A 27,987-nucleotide genomic window follows, 5' to 3' on the forward strand; every position below is an offset into this window, starting at 1 on the left:
ATCTTGTGTCACAAATGACATCTATTCTTTGGCTTGCTTTAGATTGTAACAAAAGTCTTACTTGGTGAAATTGTCACTTTGTCGATGTTAATTAACGATTTCTGGTGTCCATAAAGTGCAACATGCCCGTGGTAATCAAAATTAACCTTTATAAAAGTGAGTGAAGTGACTTGTGAAATTTTGGTGTAAACGTAGATTGCCGCTGCACTGTCATAATTTTGAAAACTAACTTGATAAAGCAACGTTTTTTTCGCAAATTTTAAACACAATTTGCATTAGATTTAAAATAAAAACTCAGATATTTGTACCACAGTTATGTTGAAATAAAATTGAATTCGCGTATATTTCCGCAAAAACTCAAAAATCGCTAAAAATTATACTTCTTAGGCGTCGCGACGCCAACCAAACCGTGATAAAAAAACAAATTTTTACGTCAGCTTCTAGAGCTTTGTCAACTATGAGCGTATGCAAATTTTCAAAATTTTATCTTTAAAATTAAAGACGATTTTGGGGGTGGACACAAGTGTTGCCGGACCCTGTATTTTGGTTCAATTGCAGAAACGTGGTTTATACATGGGATTACGTAATCCAGAATAAAATGTTTTTGATTATGAACGAACCTTTTTTCACACGTGACAGTGGTAATACAGTGATCAAACTGACCGTCAATCCACACATCTTTCTACCGGTAGAATCAAACATAACCTCTAATTCGCGTAATTTGGTGTAATGGACGGGAAACGCCATAAAGGAAAAAACTTCACAGAAAAGGAAAAAATCCATTTATTAAGTGCGATAGACAAGTAAGTATAAACTTATAAATCCATGTATTTAGTTTAAAATTACCTACTTCTGTTTTAATTTGCGTGTAAAAGCAATAATTATTTATTTTAGATATAAGAACATAATCGAAAATAAAAAAACCGATGGCTGTTCCGTACAAAAGAAGAACCAAATTTGGCAGAGAATCTGCCAGGAATACAACTCATTTTCGGAGTCTGGCCCACGAAATGTAGGCCAGTTAAAAATTTTATATAAAAATTTGAAAAAATCCACTAAAGCAGCAATAGCTGACGAAAATGTAAGTGTTTTCGATAAAATTACATCTATTAACTAAAAAAAAAGTAGTATGTATGTAGTCATACATGATGTTATAAATAACTTTGCTGTTGTTTGAACCACATTCTTATATTTTTGTTTGATTGTTCTGTTTTCAGAGACGAAAATATCTACAAAGTGAGTTTTCGGCCGAGGATGTAGAGAGTGCTCGTGCCAAAGAAAAAAACGATAAGGTATTATTTTATTTATAGGTAAAACTCACTAAAGAATAATATATTGCAGAAAGAACTGTTTAAAACGGGAGGAGGGACATTTCAATTGGAACTGGATGACACTGGGGCCAAAATTTTAGCCATCGTAGGAGATGCGTTTGCCCCTCTTGAAAATCCATACGATGATGACGCTACATATCACGGTAAAACTGTCTTCTTTCTTTTTTCTAGCATACACTGCGTCAAAAAAAATTGCGCTACGTTTTTAACAGCAAGACTATCACCATCAAGGTCAGTAATAGTTTCTTATAATAGAGCCTTGCTGCTATATAAAACGCTGCGCCACCATTTTTCACAAAGTTTAGTATACTTTTCTATTCTATTTGGGCGGAGACTATATGGCTGTCATAAAATTCTGTCACTGTGTAAAAGTTAAGCACTTCACAAAAGACGAAGATTTTGCGTTGTACAGTTCGACAATTGCGCTCTCGGAATTATTGCGCTTTAGTGCCATTAATTTTACAAAATGTTTAGCTCCAGTTTATCGCAGCGTTATAAATATCCATAAGAAGATTGACAAGACTGCCTTGTTCTCCGCTTGTAAAGAATTCTCTTTGGTACGTATCGTCGACTGCAAGTGCTAGTTCCAAATACTCACCTGAATTAAAACCATCCTTGTCATATTTACCGAAGCGCAGTGAGGGTAAGATCGTAATTCTGAGAAAGCGTTTGTCAAACTTTACCTGATAGGTACTTTTCGTCAGGATCGGATCGGTCATAGATGATTTATTAGGGGGCGCCTGTCCTAAAAACCCCAAACTACTTTCAACAATGCAGATGGTTATTTACGGTTACCAAGTTTTATGGGTGCAATATAGCCTTAGCCCAGTTGGAAAAACATGTGTAGGGATCACATATTTGGTTTAGAGTTGTGTACACAAAGTTCTGTTTTGTTTTTGTTCTGATTTTACTTTAGGCGATGAAATTTTCACTCTTCCCCAGTGTCTCCAGGAACAACCAAGCCTTTCCAGTCCCGACCTTGACCTTCCGAATGATACAAAACTGCCCAAAAAGCCTAATCCTATCAAAAAGAAGTTTCCTCTTCCCAAAAATGCTGAAAAAACACGGTTGCTTTATTATCAAACGAAACTAAGGCTAGCACGGTTTCAATTAATGGCAGCCAAAAAGCAGCATGCCATTGATATGGAAATAAAAAAATTGCAACTCAATCAATTGAGAAAGTGCTAAATTTCCTTAGATTTTGTTTTGTTGTTTGTTTCTTTTGTTCATTTTTTGTATATGTTGTTAATTACTGTTAATATTATTTCTCAGGTTTGTAGGTAGTGGAGAAAAATAAATTGCTATTCGATAAATTAGTTTTTATTTAAAATTCCCTATTATTAAACTGGACAAATATAAGTTAAATTGATTACGTGGCAGGGTATAAGAACCATAAGAATCAATTCAGACACGTGCGAACGTTGTTCTTATTAAAGCAGTTCTCACTGCTGTGTTTTCTCTGTTATGTCTTTCTACTAGAGGAAAATCTTGTATTTCAGCAGGAATTTGCAAATTTTCATCCACTTCAGGCACATCGTCATTGAAGTCTAAGGAAATATTATGTAGGACAAAACATGCAACAATAACGGGCAATATCTTGTCCATTTTTAATCGAAGACCCGTAGCTAAGCAAGGGAATCGTCTTTTCACGATACCATAACATCTTTCAATACAATTCCTGGTCGAAATATGGGCTGTGTTATAAGCTGCTTCAGAGCGATCGCGAGGGTTTAACACTGGTGTAAGTAAATACGGCTTGCAGGGATATCCGCTATCACCAAGCAAATAATTCTGATCGAAGTTTCCATTCAAAAACTCTGCATTCAATGAAGAATCGCGAAATATGGTGCTATCATGGACGGACCCGGCCCAACGCGCAACAATATTTTGCACACGTTGTTGCGAATTGCACACTACTTGTACATTGATAGAAAAATATCCTTTCCTGTTTCTGAACATTTCAGCATTCGGCCCACCTGGCGATTGAATACGAATATGCGTGCAATCAATTGCCCCAATCACATTGGGAAATTGACGAATGTTGTAAAATCCAAGCTTGGCCCTATTTATCTCTTCCACGGTCCTCGGCATTTTTACAAACCTTCTTTTTAATGAGGCAATATGAAGGGTTACTCTTCTCACAATGCGGCATATTGACCCCCCATCAATGTTGAAGGAGTCCCCGATTAAGGTATAAAAAGCACCAGTTGCATAAAATCGAAGGGTTATAAGAAGTTGGTCTCTTGCACTTATTGCCTTGTTTCTGCGAGTTTCAGGCTCAATTAAATAACCAAATAAGTTCAGTATTTCCATTACGGAGGCCTTGGTAAATCTAAACCGCATTTTAAAGCTTCTTTCATCGTACATTTGGAAAGCATCATTTCGATCCCTAAACATTCGGTTTCTGGGAATACGCACCTCATCTTCGTTATCTGATTCCAAAGATGACAGAGAATATTCTGACATCTAAAAACTATATTTATTCAAACCGACAAGGATACAATAAATAAAACTTACTCTTATCTTTGCAAAAAGTCACTACCAAAAGCCTAAAGCACAAAACTACTTCACCTAAAGTGATTTTATTTTAAACTGTCAATTTAGTACCGCGTATAATCCATCAAAACTGTGGGATTATGTTTAGTCTCAGACTATATCGTTTAATCCAGGATTAAATCGTTTCTGCAATCCAAATTTCATTTAGTCCTAGCTATAGTTCAGAACTAAATTTTAGTCACGGACTATATTTAGTCCCAAACTAAAAATATTTTTCTGCAATCGGATTTGACGTTTAATCGTAGTTTAAAGCTTTAGTCTTGAACTAAAAATTTAATCTGCGTTTCTGCAATCGGGCCTAAGAATTTCATTTGTTATCTAATTAATTATATCATTGACAACGAAGCAGAATGTCAATTTTCAGTTAATGAAATCAAAGAGAGTTTTTCAGGAGCTCTCCCAGACTACACAACTATTAAGACCAAATTAAAGGAACATTTTCAGAATGATATCGAGTGTCATTTAATTAAAAGAGACATGATAATTTTATACAAAAACGGTTCTGCAAGTAAGAAACTCTGTAAAGACTGGTACGAAAAAAGATTACAAAGTAAAGAAGATGAACGAACTAGAATTGTTGAAATGGCTGCTTATATTGTTTTAGAAGATATACGTTCAAAAGTGTACGATATGAATTACTATGAAATTCCAGATTTCAAAGGCAATCTTTTTAAGGATGTTCCAAAAACTTTGCAAGTTTTTTTGAATATTGTGTGTAAAAGTAATAAAGAAAAGAGTACAAATAATGTTCATAGGATGGATAAAAAAAGTGGCAACCATATCTCATTGCATTATCACATCTGTAAGGCCACGTTCTTTTTTATCCCCAATTTTACAATTTTACTTGGTCTGTCGTCAATGATACACAAAAAATATGCCTCTAAAGGATTGATTGACTCATTATATAATTTGGGTTTGTGTTCCTCATATAAAGAAACTTTGCGTTTTGAAGCATCAATTATCAAGGACCCTGCAAATCTCTCCAGATTCATAAGTTCAATTTATTTATGACAATGCGGATCATAATACATGCACACTTGATGGTAAGAATACTTTCCATGCAATGGGTGGAACAATGGTGGTTACCCCGGCGTCTAGTGTCACTTCAAAGTAAACCATCTCAAGATTACAAAAGATTCCATCGTCAGAAGAGATAGGCGAAATTGGATTTGTGAAATTGAAACATTTCGAAAACCAAAATTCCGATGACTTGAAAACTGTTCGTATTGAAGATATTTTAGATCATACTAACAGCTATGAAATTTCTTCGGCAGATTTTACATGGTCTTATTCAAAATTTGCAAACAACAAATCCGATGTTTGGAATGGGTTCATGGAGAAGTTACATACTAATTCGACTTTTCATACTTCCAAAATTATTCCTGTGCCGTTTATAAAAAATCCACCGAGTGATTATGATACAATTTTTACATCGTTGGTAGAAGCAGCTATACAATGCCAAAAACAAGAGCAAAAAATTGTGTTCGTAACGTCTGACCAACCGCTATACCATAAAACTCGTGAGATCTTAGCCAGTATTGATTTAAATAATGATCCCTACAATTTGTCGTCAATCCAAGTAAAATTTGAGGAGTTTCATTTATTGATTTCGTTTCTCGGAGTTATTGGATTCATTATGGATGGTAGTGGGCTTAAGGAGGCTTTCTGTGAAATATATGCAGAAAATTCGTCCGACAAAGCTCTTTCCGGACACGCATATGCACGAGCTATCAGAGGACATTTTCTAGTACAGCTCGCCTTGTCTGAATTAATTTTTTCATCGATGAAGTTGTCGGACACAGATAAGGGACTAATTAATACATTTTTACTGGATTTAGGAACAGAAAGTTTTGAAGATAATTTGAATTGTGAAGAGTTTAAAGTCATAAAAGAAAAATTTGTCGAGCACTTTAAATTAGTCCAAAAAAGAGGTCCTACCGCAAAACTTTGGGTGCAGTACTGGCAAATGGTTTCATTGGTCAAAGATTTCATACGGGCTGAACGTACAGGTAATTGGGAATTACATTTAAAATGCGTGGAAAGAATGCTGCCCTATTTTCATGCAAGCGGGCACTTTTTATACGCGAAATCTGCTCATCTTTATCTCCAAGATATGCGTAAGCTTAGAGAAACTATAAACGATGATTATGAATTTACGCGATTCACCGAAGGATTCTTTACGATTAGACGTACCCACAAGTTTTGGTCGGAAGTTTGGACGGACATGACGATCGAGTAAGTTTTGATGAGATCGATGAAAACTCAGGGTGAACTTACACATGGTCGTGGTTTGTCTCAAAGCGTTTTAACAAAATTCGTATTAACAATGATCATACTTGTCGCAGTTTGCAATGAAATGGAAGATTTTTGTAATATTTCTTTTGCAACTTTTGCAACTTTTGCAACACGTTGATTCAAGGGAATATCGAATAAAAAGAGATGTAGCTGATTTACAATTATTACATACATTTTTCAACAGGTATGATCCTTTTCCAGAGAGTGATAACATTATGTCAATATTTTCTGGTATTATTGGCAGTAATTCTGTAAATTGCTACGAAGCGTATGAAGAATAAAAAAAATCTTTACAAGCTATTGTGGGAATGAATTTTGGGCAGTGTCAAATTTAAAAGAAAGAATAAAGTCTTGTCCCTTAAAACCGTTCAATCTTCTGTTAAAGTAAACGGAGAAATTATAGCAATCGATCCGTTATTGCTATTTCAAAGAATATCTCCAACGATAGACAGTAAAAAAGATATGGAAACTTACTTACAATACGAGCTTGCACCTTTTCCATTATCTCTTTTTACGGAAAATGGCCTCAGAAAAAACGTTAAATGTCAGCTCTACGAATTATTTGTGAGTGCGACTGGACCAACGCATTCTGACAGCATTGTGCATTTTTACTGCACAAAGTAATTTGGCAGAAAAATGAAACGGTAGAAGAGATCATGAATGTGTACTTGCGCTATGTCGAAAAACATTATGCAGCAGGCAGTTATATCGTTTTTGATGGGTATCCCGAAATTGAAAAATCAGTTTCTGTGACAACAGCACCAGCAGCTACTTCAACTAAAAAAGGAGAACGTAGTCGTAGAAAAACCTCAGACAATATTCCAGAGTTTAATTATCAGAACCATACCATTTTTGCAGGAAAAATTTTTATCTAACGAGAAAAACAAAGACAAAATTATCAAATCGTTAATGGAAACATTACAGTCTCACGGAATTTCTTGTAAACAAGCGGAAGAAGATGCTGATGCTGATATAATTAAGACCTCGATAGAAGTTGCTAGAGATACAAGTAAAACTGTAATTGTTGTGGGACAAGATATTGATCTTTTAGTCCTTTTGAATCAATTAAATTTAAATAATCATGACATTTATCTTCTCAAGCCAGGTTCTGGAACAGTAAAAGATCAATTTTTTACGTCTAAGAGTTTCAAATATGAATCTTTTCAAAATATCATTGCACTTCTGCATTGTTTTTCAGGTTGCGATACAACATCTGGGTTTGCCGGAAAAGGAAAGAAAAGTATCGTATGCATTATTAGACGCTAAAAATTTGCCCAATGTGGCCAAAATCTTTTATAAAAAAGATGCAAACAAACACGATATCCAAAAAAATGGATTACAATTAATAAAATCTATTTATAAGTGTAAAAATGATAATCTAACGCTGAATCAATTAAGATTTACAAAATATCAATTGGCAAAAATTAAATCATCTTTTATATTGGCGAATCTTCCACCCACAGAAGGTGCAGCAGAACAACATTGTTACAGGGCATATTATCAGCTTCAAACTTGGCTGGGTAACAAACTGACAGCTACAGATTGGGGCTGGAAACAACATGAACGAGGTATTATACCTAAATTCACAGAAAAGGAATTGATTCCGGAAATAATGCTCAAAACTATTTGCTGCAGTTGTGAAACTGGATGTAACAGTTTAAAATATGGTTACCGAAAACATGGTTTAAAATGCACAAATTTATGTTCAAATTGTCATGGATCTGAAAAATGCTCTAATGTAGAAAAAAAAGCCTACGAGAAACTTAATGATTCGGATGAAATTGTGGATGAAGAAATAATGCAGACTGGACATAATATTGGAAACGAAGATGGTGATGGTCTTGAAAATTCCCAAGATTTGCTAAAATTGGAAAACGACGAAGGAATACCATCAAAGAGACAGAAATTATTGAACTAAAAAATATTCCGAAGAACATATAGGGTGATTTTTTTAAAACGGCAGGCGTTGTAGAATTTTTAATTATGCACCGATTTCAAAAATTAAAAAAACAAATTAAATGGTTTTTAATTTACTATAAACTAATGATTTTAAAATTTTTCTAAATGTCTTAGTTTGTTTTGGGCCATACTCAACTTTCTTATTTTAAATTGACACCCATATTTTTTTTTCATAATTTAGAAGATATTAATTTCCTTGATTCAAAAATGTGTAATATGTTCTACTTTTACAAAAAATATTTAAAAAAAAATATATCAAAAATGAAAAAAATTAGGCAATAAAAGTTAATAAAATCTAGGTGCGTGGTGTCAAATAACACAATATCGTTATTGTAATGTCAAAAAGCAGCAAATAACAGAAAGAACAAGTTTTCTTTCAACAAGATGGAGCTACACCTTGCAATGCACAATGCATTTCTCGTAAGTGTCAATTGTGCAATAAAAAAAACGGGATGGCGTTTTAACAGTATTTTAATTAGATTAGGTAGTTGTTTTTTCTGATTTGTAATTATTATTGTCTTTTGTTATTAATAATTTCAAAAAAAAATGCCGATCTTTTCTGTTATTTGCTGCTTTTTGACATTACAATAACGGCATTCTTTTATTTGACACCATGCACCTAGATATTAAATTTTATTGCATTTTTTTTCCAATTTTGATAATTTTTTTAAAAATATTTTTGGTTAAAAGTAGAACATATTACACATTTCTGAATCAACAAAATTAATATCTTCCAAATTATGAAAAAAAAAATATGGGTTCCAATTTAAAATAAGAAAGTTGAGTATCGCCCAAAAGAAACTAAGACATTTAGAAAAATTTTAAAATCATCAGTTTATAGTAAATTAAAAACCATTTAATTTGTTTTTTAAATTTTTGAAATCGGTTCATAAATAAAAATTCTACAACGCCTGCCGTTTTAAAAAAATCACCCTGTATATATACGAGATTTTTTTTATGACAAAAATATAATAAAACTGTAATAAACCAGCTTTTTTACTGAAAAAAAAATTATAATATCCTCATTTTTTAGATAAAATTCCCTTTAAATCTTATCTTGAATATTTTTAACAACCATTTTCCCATGTTTTATTTTGCAATCTTAATGTTTGATGGATTGAAAATTTTTTTGTTTATCAATGTAACATAGAATCATACGCAAAATAAGTAATTACAGTGTTAATATTAATAAATAGCTCAAAATTGTACATAATGATAGAAAAATAATTTTTCGATTCGAGTTTTTTCGTTTTTTAAATTTTTTGAAAATAATTTCCCTAGTGACGTATATTTTTTATTACACTATCAGAAAGTAGAGATTTCAACGAATAAAAAGCCCACCAACTTTTTTTAAGAAGCTGATATTTTGACGCGTGAATTTTCGATTGAAAATTATGGTGCTTTTTCGGTATTAAATAAAAATAAGGAGAAAAAATGAATTTTTCAAATCCAAAAAATTCTTGTGTATTTGGTATATACAAAGGTAAGTTCTCACCAAATTTCATAAAAAAAAAATTGTAAAAGATAAAAATAAAAAACCAAAAACGTGGTTTTTTGAGTTTTTCATGTGAATTTTGAGGTTATGAGAAAAAAGTGTAAATACAAAAGTTGTAGATCTTTTTATTACCTACAACTTTGCCATTTAACTTTTTTCCATAAGACTTGTAGTTTTGCCGGAAATCGAGATAAACCGATTTTAACCCTTAAAAACCCACCCTCTCCCACTTTCCGATCTCGAATCGACTGTAATTTACTTTTCCTTTCATTTTTGTAATATTCTCAACATTTTCCAATAGGTTTCATTCTACTACTACTTTTTACCTCTTTTGAAGGCTTCGACACTGGTCTATAAGGGGGGAGGAATTATATCCGGATGTAGCTTCCAGGGTGGTCGACCCACACCACGATAACTCCTCTTATCAATAGATTATTCAGGTTAACCGATTATTCATTATTATTCATTCAATTAAAACAAATCCCCTATTTAATGTAAAAGGCCCAACTGTAATTATTTTTGATACAATTACCACCATTATAAAAATTGGTTGTCTATAAAAGTGTAACGAGCAATGTAATTAAACTCAGTTCTTATTAGATTTAGCTCTCGAGAGCTCACGCTGTAATTTTTGAATAAAGTAATTTTTTTATAAAGTTTCTTGTATCGTGAAACATAATTATGTATATTAATCTGTGACTGAATGTACTTACCGGTTACAGAACTGCAAATTTCTTACTTTTCTATTCGGATTTTACACTTTACACGCCCGTTTGTCAGAAAGAAGGATGTTGGGTTGATTTTGATTTAATTCGTAATTTTGGTAATTTTAGTGCAACAGTTATGAATTTTGGGAAAGTTACTTTTTTTATTCGTATACAGGGTGTTAGGTAACGTTACGGCCATAGACTAATGGGTAATTAAGGAAGGCAAACTGTTTTGGAATCCGCAATTAATTTTATTTTTTTCGTTTTAGTTAAAACGCTACAAGGCTTTAGAGTTGACCAATAGAATGGCGTCAAATAATTTTTCAATTTTACAGAAATCCAAGTAGCTTTCGGACCAAACGAATAATTTGTCACTTTCCCGTCACATTTGAAGTTTTAAATCAGTGGCGTCAATAAAAGGGAAAAACAATAACGCAATTTTATTCAAAAAACAGACAATAAAGCAACACTACAATAGATGTTCAAAATGGCCACCATCTTGTTGAACACATAATCGTAGACGACGCAACAATGTTTTCTTTATTACCCAACACATTTTCGTTTTGACGAACTTGATTTGTGATGTCCACAAAAACGGAACAAGTACGCCACTGATAAAAATAAGAACTGTCAGTTTGACATCAAACAAAAAATTTCCTTCAGTAACTCTGATTCAAATTTTTGTAACCTTATGCAAATTGTTCCCTGATTGGGCACATTCAAAGCCTTCCAGCTCTTAAACGGTTCAAGAAAACCCGAAAAAAACTTCGAAACATTACTTTTCACGGCTGCCTCCATCACCCCTTTTTCTATGGCCGTAACGTTACCTAACACCTTGTATTGACTATTAAATTTCAAAATTGTAGAGCCAAAAACACAGATTTTAGAAATGCTTATTTTTGAGACCAATCAAAAATTGCAGGCATCTTATAAAAAAGTAGGCGCTCATTGCTATCAGTCTACCCTCCTGTTTAAAATTTCAAAACATCTTTCGTGTAAATCACACTTTAAATTCTTTAGAGAGATAATTGAAGAAAAACTGCATGCTTTTTTATGATCTAACTAATCGTCTTCTTTTAGAGACAAGAACAGAAGTGACTGCAAAAAGCTGTAGAAGTAAATGGAGGCCAGCATAACCCGCAGAAAGTCGAGTCAGTGTTAAAGTCTGAAGGAAATACGAGATGCCAATTGTTCTTTTTTAACAGGGTGAGTTTCAAGTATCATTTTAGGTTTTGTTGCTAAAGTTTAAACTTTGAATTTCCCTCCTTTGTGTTCAGTTTCCATTAGACTTGAAACCATTAATTTCGGAGCTGGGACTCCAAGTGGACGTGTGGATTGAAAGCCCACACATCATCCAAGACGATCAAATCTGCGTCAAAGTCGTGACAAACGGTCCAGATAATGAGCTCCTCATCTGTAATTACCAAAACAGAGACAACTCCAGATATCTGAGGTCCTTGGGGCAAGTCCTCATGAATTTCATCCGGAATATCGCGGGTGGGGTCTTGGTTTTCTTTCCGTCGTACCCCATAATGCACAAGTGCCAACAACGCTTCTGGGAGCGGTGTGGAATTTGGCGGGCCATCAACGATACCAAAGTAAAACCGATTTTGAAATGAAACGCAAATAATTCTATGATTTCAGTCAATTTTCGTGGAGCCGAAAGATAAAGTTACCTTCACCACAACCATGAAGGAGTATTACGCGAAAATTAACGACCGGAACTTCAAGGGGGCTATCTTCATGGGATTCTGGATAGGTAAAGTGTCTGAAGGGTTGGATTTTGTCGACGAAAATGGACGCGCGGTTATCATCGGTTTACCCTATTCTTTGTGTTCAGCTTCCACTAGACTTGAAGCGGTCAAACTTGCTTAATTTTGATTGATTGAACGGTTGGTGCAAACTGGTATCAACCTAAGAAAGAAAAGTTACTAACTTACCACAAAATTACTAAGGTGTATAATTGGTTGCCTATATGCTGCATGTTGAAGCGAAATAATTCTTACTAATTAAGGCTGTTCTACCCCTCAACTAAAATTCGTGTTTTGAAAAATATGCAACCCAACATACTAACCATTTGACACATGCCAATCATCCATAAGGGTGAAAATCGTCTGTAAAATTAGCATATTTTCTACCACAGTACAGCAATAAACCAGGCAGATAAGTTTGCCTTGGTTCGAAGTTTGTTTCATAGATTTTTCTTATTTCGAAATACGATGTCCCTCGAAATTAATTTAATGTATTGGAAAATTATCATTAATGATAATACGTAAATTAAAATGAATAAAATAAAGCTGTTTTCCCATCTTGTTATTTCTTTTGCATCTCGAAAATTGAAATGTATCTTATATTCGAGTTGGAATTTATAGTCGATAAATCAATAAAGATCAAGTCTAACATTTGGAAAAAGCATAGAGATTACTGAATTACTTATTAGGTACATATTTTTGAAATCCAAAGGATAGATTTTGAGATCTAATAGATAATTCAAAATTTGACGTCTCAAAACAAGAGTGCATCTCAATTATACGAAAGTATAAGATAAAGTTTTTTCTTTTAGAAATTTTTATTTTAAAAGTATTAAATATTTGTAAACACTGATTGCAAATAACATTAACAAACCAGAATTTTACTTCTTAGAAGTGTGTCAATCCGAAGGGGTAAACTAGGTAATTTAAAAAAAAAAAGAGGGGAGCTTTGCTTATCTTTATAAGAAGGGTAAGAAGTCGAATTATGGATCTTTTTTCTCCTTGAGAATTCACTTCGTGTGTATCCTTGTGTTGAAATTTAAATTTATTGGTGGGAAAAGAATAAATTTTTCTTATAGAGGATCGTACCAATGTAGATGTTTAGCTGCTGTGATTAGCTACAACAACAAAGGCACTTTTGTTTTCCAACTCGCAAATAAAATGTACGGCGGAAATGTTGGCACTTTTACAACAAAATTTGCGGAAACTAAATTAAAAAAAAAATACTACATGTAGGAGTGGAAGAAAGAGGTTGAGAATACAAAGTGCCGATTCTGATTATGGAAAAAATGCTCACACTCAAATTCAAATTCCGGATATGACACATGTCGACTTTGAAAGAAGAAAATCTGATTTCATAATTGATCTCAATAAGTGCGATGTTATTTCAATCGAAAAAAATACGCGGGGCCAGAGAAATAATAGTTTATGGATCAATGAAAGAAATATTCGATTAACTGCTAGCAATTTCGGAAAAATTTGCAAGATGCGAGATACCACTAATACTGCGAACACTGTGAAAAATATTATATGCAAATCATTACCAAAGATACTGCCTAAGTCTATTCAGTTTGGCATTGATTGTGAAGAGGAAGCGCGAAAACAATTTGAAGTTATCACTGGGATGACAGTATTACAATGTGGATTGTTTGTTGATTCGGAGAGAAAATTTTTAGAGGCATCTGCTGATGGTTTGGTTGGTACTGATTGCATTCTAGAAATTAAATGTGCTTATACCGCAAAAAACCAAATGGTCAAAGATGCAATAAACAACAAAACAATCACTTTTTGTACGATTGATCCGAACAGCAATAAGATACTTTTAAAGCCATTAGATACATATATGTATCAAGTCCAGGGTCAACTCCACATCACTAAAAAGCAATATTGTTATTTTGTAGTGTATACGGATTTACAATACTGTGTGGTTGAACGGAATAATGATTTTTGGGAAAATAATATGATCACCCATCTCGAGAAGTTTTATTTTAAAGCCATGCTTCCAGAGATTATTGACTCTCGGTGGAGCAGAAATGAACCCCTTCGTAATATTTTAAAAAAGGATTTGTAAGTGCAATAAAAAAAATTTGATTAGATTTTGTTGCTCTAAATCCCAACCACTTATGCAAATGTCCTAGCTTAAAGGCTAACTATGTGATTATCACATGGCTACAAGGACATAACATGATAGGATAATATTATAATTCTATCATTTTCTTTGATTTTTTTTGAGTGTAATTTAATTGATAATTACAATTTTCGTTCGTTGGTAATTGGGCCAGCTTTATGCTTGGTAACAAAATTTAGTAATGATAATCCTGATAAGAATAAGATTAAAATGTTATGGGATTCATGATCTTCAGCTCTCGGTAGTGAGTAGGTATCTGGTTGGGGTTCCAATGGTCAATCCCGACTCGGTCGAGCCGTAGTCGTCGAACCGTCATTAGGATTAGAGACCCCTGCTGTGAGGGGTTGTAAATCATTTGTATTTTGAAGTGTTGGTTGCCGACTTTTAGAAAATTGAGGACCATTTTTACATTACATTATATTTTTTTCTAAAAAAACTATTCAAAATTGAAAAAAATCAAGGAGTTGCCCGGGTGTAGAATACAATTCTCTATCTATCAAGTCGTAGTTCAAGCAAAAATTCCTAAAACTGTGCCCGTAAAACGACATGGCGTTTTTTCAGTTTTTATTTTTTTTAAATAAATCTATAAAGAATTTTTAAAAATCACAGAGTTTCCCGTGTACATTTCGATATTGTCTACACGTACAAAAAAAATCAAAACTCCAGCTCTTAATTTGTGGCCGTAAAAAGTAATGGCGTTTTGCGCTATTTCCTATGCTTTTCGGCCGGGGTAGGACATAGCCTTAAGACTTATTTTCAGAGTACAACAAATGATTAACAACGCTGCTGCTTGCACAAGAAGAAACCACCAGAATTCTTTCCTGTTTACTTTCTCGTTCTTCTGGGAATGGAACGAAAGAAATCACACAAGTTAAGAAGTTCATTTGAAGCTATTTAGTCTTGGATTTGATTTGCAACAAATTTCCGGGTCTTTATAGAAATTTTTAAACGCAGGTAAGCTGAAAATTGTTTGAATTCCAGCTTTATAATGTTTTGTGGTATTTCAGGTTCCAACTTCATTACCAGAGTTTATTATTAAGAGACTGAGTCTTTAGATGATGGTCTTCTCATGACTATACACATCTTGCAGCATCTTGATGGTACCACCCATAGCCTAAGATGTCGAAAAGGCGGTTGTCGTCGCTCAACGTTGAAGGACTCTGCAAGTTATTGCACAGAATTGAAGAAACCACTCATTCAGGGCTCCCAGAGTACAGTGGAGTGATCCAGGAGCATAACATCACGAAAAAGGTGTTGCTTTACTGCAATGTGGATGAAAAAGGTTAAATTTAAACATGTTTTAAGTCAAAGTCAAATGTTCTTTTTCCAGTGGTTGAAGATGTCGTTCAGTGACTGGGAAATATTCAGAGTGTTGCTGATTTCATTACGGGAGCACGAAGTTCTTTCTATTGGTTTTTTGAAAACGTGAGATCTGGAGTTCTGGATGCATCGCTGCTTGTTGAGGAAGGATGGAAGGTTTGTTTGTTTTCTTTTCTCTCCATTCATGGTCTTTGGCAAACTTGCGCAAGACGTTAACTGTTCACAATAAACATCCCTAGGGGCTGTTACGAAGTTTAGACGAGCGCATTGATGGTCACGTGCTCTAGTACAGTAAAATTCGTAATTTTGGTAGTTTTAGTGCTACAGCTATGAAATTTGGGGGAATTACTATTTTTGCGTCGCAATGACACAGATTTTAGAAATTTTAATTTTTGAGACAAGTGAAAGTTTCCACTTGACTGAAATTCGTAATTTGGATAATTTTAGTGCAACAGTTATGAAATTTGGGAAAGTTACTTTTTTTGATTCGTATATTGACTCTATTAAACTTCAAAGTTGTAGAGCCAAAAACACAGATTTTAGAAATGCTTATTTTTGAGACCAATTAAAAATTGCAGACACCTTATAAAAAAGTAAGCGCTCATTGCTGTCAGTCTACCCTCGTGTGTAAATTTTTCAAATTTCTTTCGTGTAAATCTGACTTTAAATTCTTTGGAGATAAAATTGAAGAAAAACTGAATTTAGCAAGTTTTGAGGTTAACTGGTTGTGTACATATCAACATCAGGAGAATAACGAAGGATTTAAATAAAAATTTGTGACCTTTGTGCTTATCAGCAACCTAAACTAAACGTAGACTTTTCATTTCCAACTCCAACACTACCAATTTCAAATTTCAAAAATCCCGCGCTAGAGTTTGACAGACGGCAGCTGTCGTCAGTTCGGTAGATGTCATTTGTTGTAAGTGGCCGGCTCTCCAATTTCGCGTAAAAACACAAGTTTTTAGTGTTCCCACGTGAAATTTTGTGTTCTGAAACATTAATGGAAGTGTTTCAAGTGTTTTAGTCGTGGTCACCAGCCAAAACCGTGTAAATTAAAGTAAATTTTACGATTTTTCCAACAAAGCCAAGAACGGGGAGTTCTGTTGTAGAGCCAGATGGCTTTTTCAGTTTCTTGCGGAAATATTGAAAGATTATTGGGGGTAAATCAATTCTTTATTTGGGAGAAGGTTAAGAGAAAATTGAATGTTGTGATTTTTGAGGTTAAGTCGTTGGTGATGTTGGTTGTATCAGCGGCTCAATATGATGAAACTATAGAACATTTTTTCCAAAAGAAGGATTTTGAGTTGATTTTGATTTAATTCGTAATTTTGGTAATTTTAGTGCAACAGTTATGAAATTTGGGAAAGTTACTTTTTTTGATTCGTATATTGACTATTAAATTTCAAAATTGTAGAGCCAAAAACACAGATTTTAGAAATGCTTATTTTTGAGACCAATTAAAAATTGCAGACACCTTATAAAAAAGTAAGCGCTCATTGCTGTCAGTCTACCCACGTGTGTAAATTTTTCAAATTTCTTTCGTGTAAATCTGACTTTAAATTCTTTGGAGATAAAATTGAAGAAAAACTGAATTTAGCTAGTTTTGAGGTTAACTCGTTGTGTACATATCAACATCAGGAGAATAATGAAAGATTTAAATAAAAATTTGTGACCTTTGTGCTTATCTGCAACCTAAACTAAACGTAGACTTTTCATTTCCAACTCCAACTGTACCAATTTCAAATTTCAAAAGTCCCGCGCTAGAGTTTGACAGACGGCAGCTGTCGTAAGTTCGGTAGATGTCATTTCCGGCTCTCCAATTTCGTGTAAAAACACAAGTTTTTAGTGTTCCCACGTGAAATTTTGTGTTCTGAAACATTCATGGAAGTGTTTTCGTCGTGGTCACCAACCAAAACAGTGTAAATTAAGGTAAATTTCACGATTTTTCCAACAAAATCGGGTTGGTCTATTTTAACCAATAAAGGGGAGTTCTGTTGTAGCGCCTTATGGCTTTTCGAGTTTCTTTTGGAAATATTCGACTATTGGGGGTAAATCAATTATTTATTAGGGAGAAGGTTAAGAGAAAATTGAATGTTGCAATTTTTGAGGTTAAGTCGTTGGTGATGTTGGTTGTATCAGCGGCTCAATATGATGAAACTATAGAACATTTTTTCCAAAAGAAGGATTTTGAGTTGATTTTGATTTAATTTGTAATTTTGGTAATTTTAGTGCAACAGTTATGAAATTTGGAAAAGCTATTTTTTTTATTCGTATATTGACTATTAAATTTCAAAATTGTACAGCCAAAAACACAGATTTGCTGCCAACTTTAGACGAGAGCATTGATGGTCACGTGCTCTAGTATTGCAAAATCCGTAATTTTGGTAGTTTCATTGCTACAGCTATGAAATTTGGGGAAAGTGACTATTTTTGCGTCGCAATGACACAGATTTTAGAAATTTTAATTTTTGAGACAAGTTTCCACAAAGTTTCCACGTCCTTGACTAAAATTCATAATTTTGGTAATTTTTATGCTACTGTTCAGATGGGGAATGGATAGGTGGTAGATAGTTCTGAAATTTGGGGAACTTACTATTTTTAAGTCGTGTATTAACTCTGTCAAATTGCAAAATTGTAGACCGAAAGACACAGAAAATTGCAAAATCAGTTTCGTCTACAAATCGTTCGGACACTGTATATTTGGATTTATATTGGAACTCGACCTTGTCCATTCATTTCCTTCGGTTATGGCAATAGCGCCACCTGATTATTTTTTGTTCGCTCAAGAAAAAAGTTATAACATAAGCAATTATTAGGAAATTACGTAGGTATTAATCTCTTTATTGGAATCAGTTGTGTTTCGACTTTTGATAAAGACGGTCGTTTCGGAAATTTGCTACTCTGATAAAATATCTTGTAAGGTAAAGTACTAGCCCATCATATTCATTTATAGACATTTTGGAGAGTTTTCAATTCATAGAAACGTTAGGTGCGTTTGATTGTTCATTTTTTTCAGTTTGTTAGCGTTAACAAAAGCTGTTTAATATACAGAGTGTTTATGTTTAGTAATAATCGGATTTTAAAGGAAGTTAGATACATTTAGACTTTTTTGGTTCTTACAAATGTTTATCTAGGATTTGTGTTTGACTGTTGGATATGGCGAACAAAATTTGAAGATTGCTTTCAGAATTTTCAAATTTTTTTATTGAAATGGAAACATTCTTTTCAAAATTAACCGCTCAATATTAATTTTGAGATTTAAATTTTATTTGAAAGCACATATTATGAAACTCAACTTCATAATCTTCGTAAAAATTTCCATAGTCGTCTCACGCCACTGTGCTGGAATTCACTTAGGTCGTATGTATTCATTTTATCCTTCAATTACTTAATTAGTTGAAGGGCAGACAAGTTGAGCAGTACCGCACCACCGACAAACAATTGTTTTTTTTTGCCAAAAAAAGAGTTGGATAACAATATTGAAAACTTCGCGAATATTCTGGCCAATTTCAAGTTCAATTATATGAAAAAAGGTTCACACTAATAGACCTTTGTTGAAATATGCCTCGATTGATTTTCTTTCTGGAGGAACTATGTATGACAAATTTACTAAAAATCCTAATGTGACCCTGACGTCTTATTGCATACTTAAGAAGGACTTAAAATTAACGCCCTAGCGAAAATCAAATGTTTAAATTTTGTTGCATAGTGAAATTAGTGCTCATTATTAATTCTTTAGGCGTGTAGTGTCCCACTTCAAATTCAAATTTCAAACTTTCCGCGCCTCAACGACCGCAGGAATTTTTGCGTTAAGAAGTTGGTGGACTTGGGAGTTCACCGCCGCCGCAGCGGAGGAGGAGGGCGACGCCGGAGGCGATTCATTTTTGGTACGAGTTCGGGAGTACCAAGGTGTTGTGTTATCGAGTGCGTTTCGCCATATTTTTCAGTGTTAATTTTAATTGCTATTTTGTACTAGTTATCGAGTGCGTTTCGCCATATTTTTCAGTGTTAATTTTAATTGCTATTTTGTACTAATAGTTTCTTCATCATATTGAGCCGCTGATACAACTAACATCACCAACGACTTAACCTCAAAAATCGCAACATTTAATTTTCTCTTAACCTTCTCCCTAATAAAGAATTGATTTACCCCCAATTATCTTTGAATATTTCCGCAAGAAACTGAAAAAACCATCTGGCTCTACAACAGAACTCCCCGTTCTTGGCTTTGTTGGAAAAATCGTAAAATTTACCTTAATTTACACGGTTTTGGCTGGTGACCACGACTAAAACACTTGAAACACTTCCATTAATGTTTCAGAACACAAAATTTCACGTGGGAACACTAAAAACTTGTGTTTTTACGCGAAATTGGAGAGCCGGCCACTTACAACAAATGACATCTACCGAACTGACGACAGCTGCCGTCTGTCAAACTCTAGCGCGGGATTTTTGAAATTTGAAATTGGTAGTGTTGGAGTTGGAAATGAAAAGTCTACGTTTAGTTTAGGTTGCTGATAAGCACAAAGGTCACAAATTTTTATTTAAATCCTTCGTTATTCTCCTGATGTTGATATGTACACAACCAGTTAACCTCAAAACTTGCTAAATTCAGTTTTTCTTCAATTTTATCTCCAAAGAATTTAAAGTCAGATTTACACGAAAGAAATTTGAAAAATTTACACACGAGGGTAGACTGACAGCAATGAGCGCTTACTTTTTTATAAGGTGTCTGCAATTTTTAATTGGTCTCAAAAATAAGCATTTCTAAAATCTGTGTTTTTGGCTCTACAACTTTGAAGTTTAATAGAGTCAATATACGAATCAAAAAAAGTAACTTTCCCAAATTTCATAACTGTTGCACTAAAATTATCCAAATTACGAATTACGAAATTTTTTTCGCGCAAAATCGACTATCGAATTTTAGACTTTTAAGCACTTTTTCTGACGTAAAATGAGCCGAGAAAAACGATGGCGCAGACCGCATCTCAATATCTCTAATAGTTTCCGAGGTATTTAACTTTGAATATTGGGGAAAATGAGAAAAAAAATGAAAATCAACTATCCGAAACTTTGATCGGCCATAACTCGGTTATTTGCAGTCGTATCTGAATTTAAATCCCAGATTTGAAATCTGCGTAAAATTCTGCGTTCACTGATGCATAATAACTCGAGTTTACTGTAAAAAATAAGCGAGATATCGGTATGAGAAGTTTGACTGTAGTTTTAGTCATGAATTTTTGCGAAAATTTGCAACTTTCGACTATTAGAAAATCTAAAAACTATTTCTTATGTAAAAAATCGCGAGAAAAACGATGCCGCAAACCGCATTCCAATATCTCAAATAGTTTTCGAGATATCGAGCATGAATTGTTTGGAACCTTCAAAAATTTGGCCATCTGGCGACAACCCAAAATTTAAAACGGCTATAACTCGGTTATTTATTGACAAATTTTAAAAAATTATCATATTTTTGGATTCAGCGTGAAATTCTGCGTAAAATGTAATCTCACCCCGTTTTAATTCACCCCGTAAAAATGTAAAAAATCGAAAATGTGCCCCAATGGCATTAGTCTCAAAAAATAGAGAAAAATTCACTGATAAATCTCCCATATCAAGTTTGTCTCCACCAGCCGTCAGAGGGTTGTAATTTCGCCCCATTTTAATTCACCCTCTCAAAATGTGAAAATTTGAAAATGTACCCCAATGGCATTAGACCCAAAAAATAGAGAAAAATTCACTGATAAAGCTCCCATATCAAGTTTGTCTCCACCAGCCGTCAGAGGGTTGTAATCTTGCCCCATTTTAATTCACCCTCTAAAAATATGAAAAATCGAAAATGTACCCCAATGGCATTAGACCCAAAAAATAGAGAAACATTCACTGATAAAGCTCCCATATCAAATTTGTTTTCACCAACCGTCAGAGAGTTGTAATCTCGCCCCGTTTAAATTCACCCTGAAAGAATGTAAAAAATCGAAAATGTACTCTAATTTCATTAGACCCAAAAAATAGAGAACAATTTATCGAATAATCTCCTATATCATATTTGTTTCCATCAGCCGTTAGGGGGTTGTCAGGCTTATTAAATAAATTAATTTTTTTTTTTTGGCAACCCATAATACACTATCTGTGTATTGTATAGTGCTTATTTAGATTTTCGGAATTTTGAATTTACCGGCACATCGTTATTTTCTATTAATTAAATTTAGAATTTTTAAATTATCTCACAAGTAGATAAAGTTAGGCATCTAAGCATTTTTTTTTAATTCAGAATCAGTAAAATGTGTACATATTCTGTTTTTTTCTTGGAGGAGGCCGAACACCCGACGAGTCCGCAACAAACCCCTCACTATCACCAACCACAACAGCAGCTTCACCACCCCCACAACAACAATAATAATAATAACAACAACAATAACAACAATACGCATCCCCAGTATAAATACAATAATGCAGTGGCACCGAGTCCTGCGCCAGGAAACGCTCTCTATCCTCCTATATCTAGGCTAATGTACGTAACTCCTCCAAGTTCTGAGCCGGGTTCTCCTGGAGGGACGCTCCCAAGACGGACACCTCCACCGCCGTATCCTGCCCCCGGATGTCAGCAACAAACTCCTCAACCAACCATTAATAGAATCACTTCTTCCACGGCAAAATACAATAGACGAAATAACCCAGAATTGGAAAAAAAGGATACATCATTGCGATTTCATGGGTAAGTAGATACAAGCAGAATGGCATTCGTTTAATGTTAGGTTTTAAAAATTATATTTACTCTGAATACCGCGTCATGCAAATGAGGAGTTTGCAGTTATTTGTTTGTGCAAATTATACGTTCAATTGTTGAACAATGTGTGTGGGTGGCTCGGTGCCTATTGAATTTATTTGCTTATGAAAATTGGTTGCAGACTACAGGGTAAACATCATAAATGTGTGTACAATTGCGTCCAAAAATAATGCACCATCTCATTGTTTATTTTCAAACAGCATCGGAAAACATTTTGAGGGGCTCGCCGGATAAAATGGTAATTTTTCAATGTTTGCAAAAACTCTGTTGTAAAATTATTTAGATCTTATTTTGCTGTGCTGTGATGGTAAAAGAAACGTATAAATACTGTGATGCGTTTATAACTGTAACTTTTTAAACAGTTTCCACCAAACTGACCGCAAGACCCTATAAACATAATCACCCTCAAGTTGGTGGGTCTTGTCTGATGACCAGAATTGATCTCCAATAAATTACAGCATTTTACTGGAATTAGGGAAAAAATATTTGGAAATAAAGTTTTAGGACGTACAGACAAATATAGTAGATTACTCAACGTGTGAAGTTGAGTTTTGTTTTAATCTAATGTGGACTTGTAATAATAGAGTTGACAAATGATTAAAATTTAGATTATCTTAAAAGTGCAGTATGAAGTTTTTCAAATTTCGCTTAAATTAAATAAAAATATTATTGTCAATTTTGACATGTCAAATAACTTGCTTTCATTGTTTTGTAACTTTTTCATTTACTTACGGCCGAAAAGTCGAATTAACCGAAGATTACAATTAAGCACGTGTTTTTTATAGTTAAAAGTAAATTATTCATAAAAAGTTATACAATAACATTACAAAAATGTTATTCCTTCGTGTTGCCATACATATTTTGACTAAATTGATCAAAAAGAGTAAAAAATACGTCCACTCTGGACCAAGTTAAAATACCAAATTAAAACACCTTTTAAATGGACGAGGTTTCCTTTATTTTAAATTTCGAGAAATTTTGATCTAGGAATTCCACGAAAATATTGTTTCTCCCCCGACTTCGCGGAGAGTCTAGCGGAACGCGGATTAGCGAGATTCTACTGTATAAATGTATACAGGGTGTCCCAAAAGTGACGCACCACCTTAAAAGGGGATAATTGGGTGGTCCTTCAGAGTACCAAAAAAATGTTAAAAAAAATTCCAGACTCTTTGTTTTCGCAGGAGGAGTAAAAGAAAATTAGGAAAATGGCAACATTGCAGAAGTGTACCCCCTGTAATTTAAATTTCCAGTAGTCAAAGCCATAGTAACGTTGCTGTTGTATTGTTGGCGTTAGTCAGGTCGGCTCATGAACGAGTATTGTAACTATGGTTTCACGTGAACGATGCCACACTGATCGAGATTGTTAATTCAAAAATTTTCTTAACAGTTTTTAGGCATTTCTTACAAGATTTTTCCGATTTTTTTTGCACCATGCCTTTGCGCAAAATGTTCTTTGGATAACAAATTTATTTGAACGTAAAATTATTGCACAGAAATCGTTAATTTTCGCATCAAACTTTGCCTCTTCAACCCATCGTATCTCGAAAAATTGAAGACATGGATTTTTTTTAACATTTTTCCGGTGATCTATGGCATTGTCCGATGATACAGTTTCACGGTGGTGCGTCACTTTTGGGACACCCTGTATACAGGGTCCGGCAACACTTGTGTCCACCCCCAAAATCGCCTTTAATTTTAAAGATAAAATTTTGAAAATTTGCATACGTTTATAGTTGACTAAGTTCTAGAAGCTGACGTAAAAAATTGTTTTTAATCACTGATAGTTTTGGCGTCAGGACGCCTTAAAAATGTAAAAACTAAGAACTATGTTAATGTTAATTAACGACTTGTGGTGTCCAAAAAGTGCAAACTAACTTTAAAAATTTTTATCTTTTAGATTAAAGTCCATGTTGTGATTAGTTTTTTATAAGAGAACTTTTTGCGATATGACAGCATTGCCAAATTCGTCCATTAAAATTTTTACAAAATATTCAGTTTGACGGAGTCAAATTAATTGACAGAAACAAAAGCCTGTTTCTTCAATCAAAGAGATGACTTGAAATTTTAAAGATAACTGAGAATGAGTTTTATACATGTACATATAGCTTTTCCAAAAAATAAAGATTTATCGGCCTCCGTCAAAAAAATTCAAAATGGACGCCTTAAGCCGACGATTTGCTATTTTTAATATTAATCTAATCGTTTTATAACGATTATTAGAATCTAAACACTGACACTGGAATTTGCTGAATGATTAAAATTTAGATTATCTTAAAAGTGCAGTATGAAGTTTTTCAAATTTCGCTTAAATTAAATAAAAATATTATTGTCAATTTTGACATGTCAAATAACTTGCTCTCATTGTTTTGTAACTTTTTCACTTACTAGATAGTAGAAAACATAAGTTAATTACTAGTAAGAAAAATGAAAAAAAATAAGTTTCTTAGGTCTCAAACAATGACAAATAATTAAAAAAATTATAAATCCGGTTTACAGAAACAAAATTAAATTTTTGATTTTGATCAAAGATTTTTACGAAACCATATAACGTTATTGGGGTTTTTACATCTGAAAAACTATGTTTGAAAAACTAAAACTCGAGAAAATGTATAAATTAATGCTTTAAAAATTATGAATGCTAGTTGGCTATAACTAGGTAGATGTAAACAGGTGGGCAAAATCAAGAAATTGCAAAAAACGCATTTACCAACACTAATATTGTTTCCAAAATTTTAACAGCACTAAGATTGTTAAATGTGCCTTTATACTATCTACTGCAAAAGTGATACTCTTACTCTTTACAATTTGGAATAAAATGAAATATTTAACATTATTTTAAAGTGACATAAGTAAATTGCCGGCCTATACTTAGTTACTTACTATTGATCAGAATTAAAAATCGATTGTTCTAAAATTTACTTTTTTAGCAATAAAAGTGAATTGTATAAAGAAAAATGAACGTTAAAATTATCAATAATTTTAAGAAATAAATTAAAATTAAAAATTACATCTATAATTAAAATTAATATTTAATTCCATCAAATGTCAGCAATCAAACTTAATTGCAATCAACTCATAGAAGGATTGGGGTCATTGATTAGGAATACAAACATTGATTCTAAATTTCTTTCAATATTTCTCAAACCATGTCGTTTTGTCGACTCAATCTGCATGAGTTGTCGAGTGAGTTGTAAATAAAATTTGGTTGTCTGACGCACCTCTGTACGAAAACTGACCGCTCAGATCTAAAGCAGACCAACCCAAAAGTTCTAGGGGTAAAATGTATTGTTGGGTGCATATTCTGTTCATACCCTAGTGCATTATTTTTGGACGCAATTGTACCACGAAATATGATAATTGACGTTTTCTTAAAAAATCGCATGTTGTTTTCTTTGGTTATTTAGTAAATGTAAAACGAAACAACTTCATGAATAAAATCAACTTTTACTTGCATGTATAAGTAAAATACATAATTGAAATTGTGGGTATATTTTTCATCCACGTGTTTATTAAGCTCTCATTATGTAAATAGAATTAAGTAGAGACGAAGAAGTTTTCCTGCTTTCAAGTGAAAATGGATTTGAATTTAGAGCAGATTGTTTTACTTATTTGCACTATTTTCAGTCTGAAAATTAAAACTTTGGAATTTTACACAATCAGTAAGAAAGTCAAAACTGTGATCTCTAATTTTATAATTTGGTACAGTTAATAAGAAGGCCAAAACTTGTAACCTTGGCACATTTCGTTGCTATTGCACTGAAACTACCAGAACTGGAGGGTTCAATAAAAATGTTGGAAATTTTTGTTTCATTTTCAAAATAAATTTTTTAAAATTTGTTTCTTTTGTTATACAGTATTGTAATTTGACACAGTTAATAAAAAAGCCAAATAGTAAATATGTAGTAGAAAAAAAAAGAATCCAAAAAGTATAATGGACGCATTTAAAAAATTTACAAATCAAAAATAAATAAAATATTGGGCATGTCGCGTTTCTCGTTTTTTTGCATAGTTCTAAAGTGAATATTTCCTTTTTTCAGGGTGTACGAAGGTCTGCACAAAGAGCTCACATCTGAAAGAACATCAAAGAATTCACACAGGTAATGATGACTATCTCACCTAAATTGAAATAGTTGACACTTTGACTTTCAGGTGAAAAACCATACCAGTGCCTGTGGCCAGAATGCGAATGGAGATTCGCAAGATCCGGCGAACTAACCCGCCATTACAGAAAACACACCGGCGCAAAACCATTCAAATGTGCCGTTTGTGAACGATCGTTTGCCAGATCAGACTATCTTGCCGTTCATATGAAGCGTGGAAGAAAACATCCAAATAAAATAATTTAAACATGAACTTAATTTATCATCACATTCCTCTCTATTTTTCTCTTGATGAGCGATCTCAATTACATATGAAAACGTACGTACATTTTGTTAAATCCGCGTTTACTTCATCTTCACCACCAATGCCTTTTGTGAATTTAGAGGCCTTCTCCAGTATATATTTAGATGAAATAATGTAATAATTGTGTATTGCAAATTTGTGATTTATCTTAAACACTTTCCATCCACGCTTAACGTCGTACTATAGATTATATAACAAATTTCCATTTTTTTAATTCTTTCAAACTTTGGTTGTGAAATAATTATTGTTATTTTTAATGTTGTTTATAAGTGAGGCACTACTGATAATTGTTAGATAAATTTTCTTTAACATTGCCATCTGTTTTTACCCAGTGTTGTGATTTTTTTTAATGATCTATTTTTGTTCGAATATGTCGTATACAATATTCAGTATATGAAGTTACCAAATATGTACGTTAAATTATGTACATAAAAATAAGAATAAAACTGACTAGAAACTAGTCAAGTAATTCCAATATTTATAAGTAGATTGTAATTATTCGCTACAATGCATATCTAGCGTATTTATATCGTTATCATAAGTATTATAGATGAAACACAAATTTTATTAACATTACTTTGTACTTCATGTTATTTATATGAATAGAGAGAGCAACTAGAGTACACAATATTTTAGGTAGAAATTGTTTTCTTTTTTAATTTTGTATAATTTACTTTTAATACAAGTTTATTTTTACCACTGCCTTGTTTCATTCGAATCAACCGCCAAACATGGCTGCCAACCCAACCACACCAAAACACCCAAGCCCATCCTACTAAATACACTAAAATGGCATCTGTTCGTGTGCATTATTTTGCAGTGTAGTGTAAACGAATGCATCGTTATGTGCAAAAGTGTAGAAACATTTCAAATTCAAATTTAGAAGAAGCGCACTTTTTTTCACAATGAAATCATAGAATTATTTGCGTTTCATTTCAAAATCGTTTTACTTTGGTATCGTTGATGGCCCGCCAAATTCCACACCGCTCCCAGAAGCGTTGTTGGCACTTGTGCATTATGGGGTACGGCGGAAAGAAAACCAAGACCCCCACCCGCGATACTCCGGATGAAATTCATGAGGACTTGCCCCAAGGACCTCAGATATCTGGAGTTGCCTCTGTTTTGGTAATTACAGATGAGGAGCTCATTATCTGGACCGTTTGTCACGACTTTGACGCAGATTTGATCGTCTTGGATGATGTGTGGGTTTTCAATCCACACGTCCACTTTTAGTCCCAGCTCCGAAATTAA

At 33.5% G+C, this 27,987-nt stretch overlaps 2 protein-coding genes and 1 pseudogene across 3 annotated transcripts; all 3 read left to right on the forward strand.

Annotated features, from left to right (window-relative positions):
* The first annotated feature begins 729 nt into the window (after window positions 1-729).
* LOC148176704 (uncharacterized) lies at window positions 730-1,799 on the forward strand. Its single transcript, XM_088032773.1, has 4 exons — window positions 730-803; window positions 895-1,081; window positions 1,218-1,292; window positions 1,342-1,799. Exons 1-4 carry the CDS (start codon window positions 730-732, stop codon window positions 1,705-1,707), a joined length of 702 nt encoding a protein of 233 aa, XP_087888899.1. The 3' UTR covers window positions 1,708-1,799.
* Window positions 1,800-15,333: 13,534 nt separating this feature from the next.
* On the forward strand, window positions 15,334-15,624 carry LOC148176705 (kinase D-interacting substrate of 220 kDa-like). The gene is made up of 2 exons (XM_088033497.1): window positions 15,334-15,504; window positions 15,553-15,624. Exons 1-2 carry the CDS (start codon window positions 15,342-15,344, stop codon window positions 15,573-15,575), a joined length of 186 nt encoding a protein of 61 aa, XP_087889623.1. The 5' UTR covers window positions 15,334-15,341; the 3' UTR covers window positions 15,576-15,624.
* A 3,479-nt stretch (window positions 15,625-19,103) lies between these two features.
* LOC148176706 (uncharacterized) lies at window positions 19,104-27,435 on the forward strand (annotated as a pseudogene). The gene is made up of 6 exons (XR_015769794.1): window positions 19,104-19,165; window positions 19,220-19,231; window positions 19,282-19,429; window positions 21,857-22,260; window positions 26,370-26,429; window positions 26,482-27,435. The product of XR_015769794.1 is annotated as an uncharacterized LOC148176706 (transcript).
* Window positions 27,436-27,987: the final 552 nt, after the last annotated feature.

Source organism: Gnatocerus cornutus, chromosome 3 (assembly GCF_029298725.1).
Source record: "Gnatocerus cornutus isolate USDA-ARS CGAHR chromosome 3, icGnaCorn1.1, whole genome shotgun sequence".
Classification (NCBI taxonomy): Eukaryota; Metazoa; Arthropoda; class Insecta; order Coleoptera; family Tenebrionidae; genus Gnatocerus; species Gnatocerus cornutus.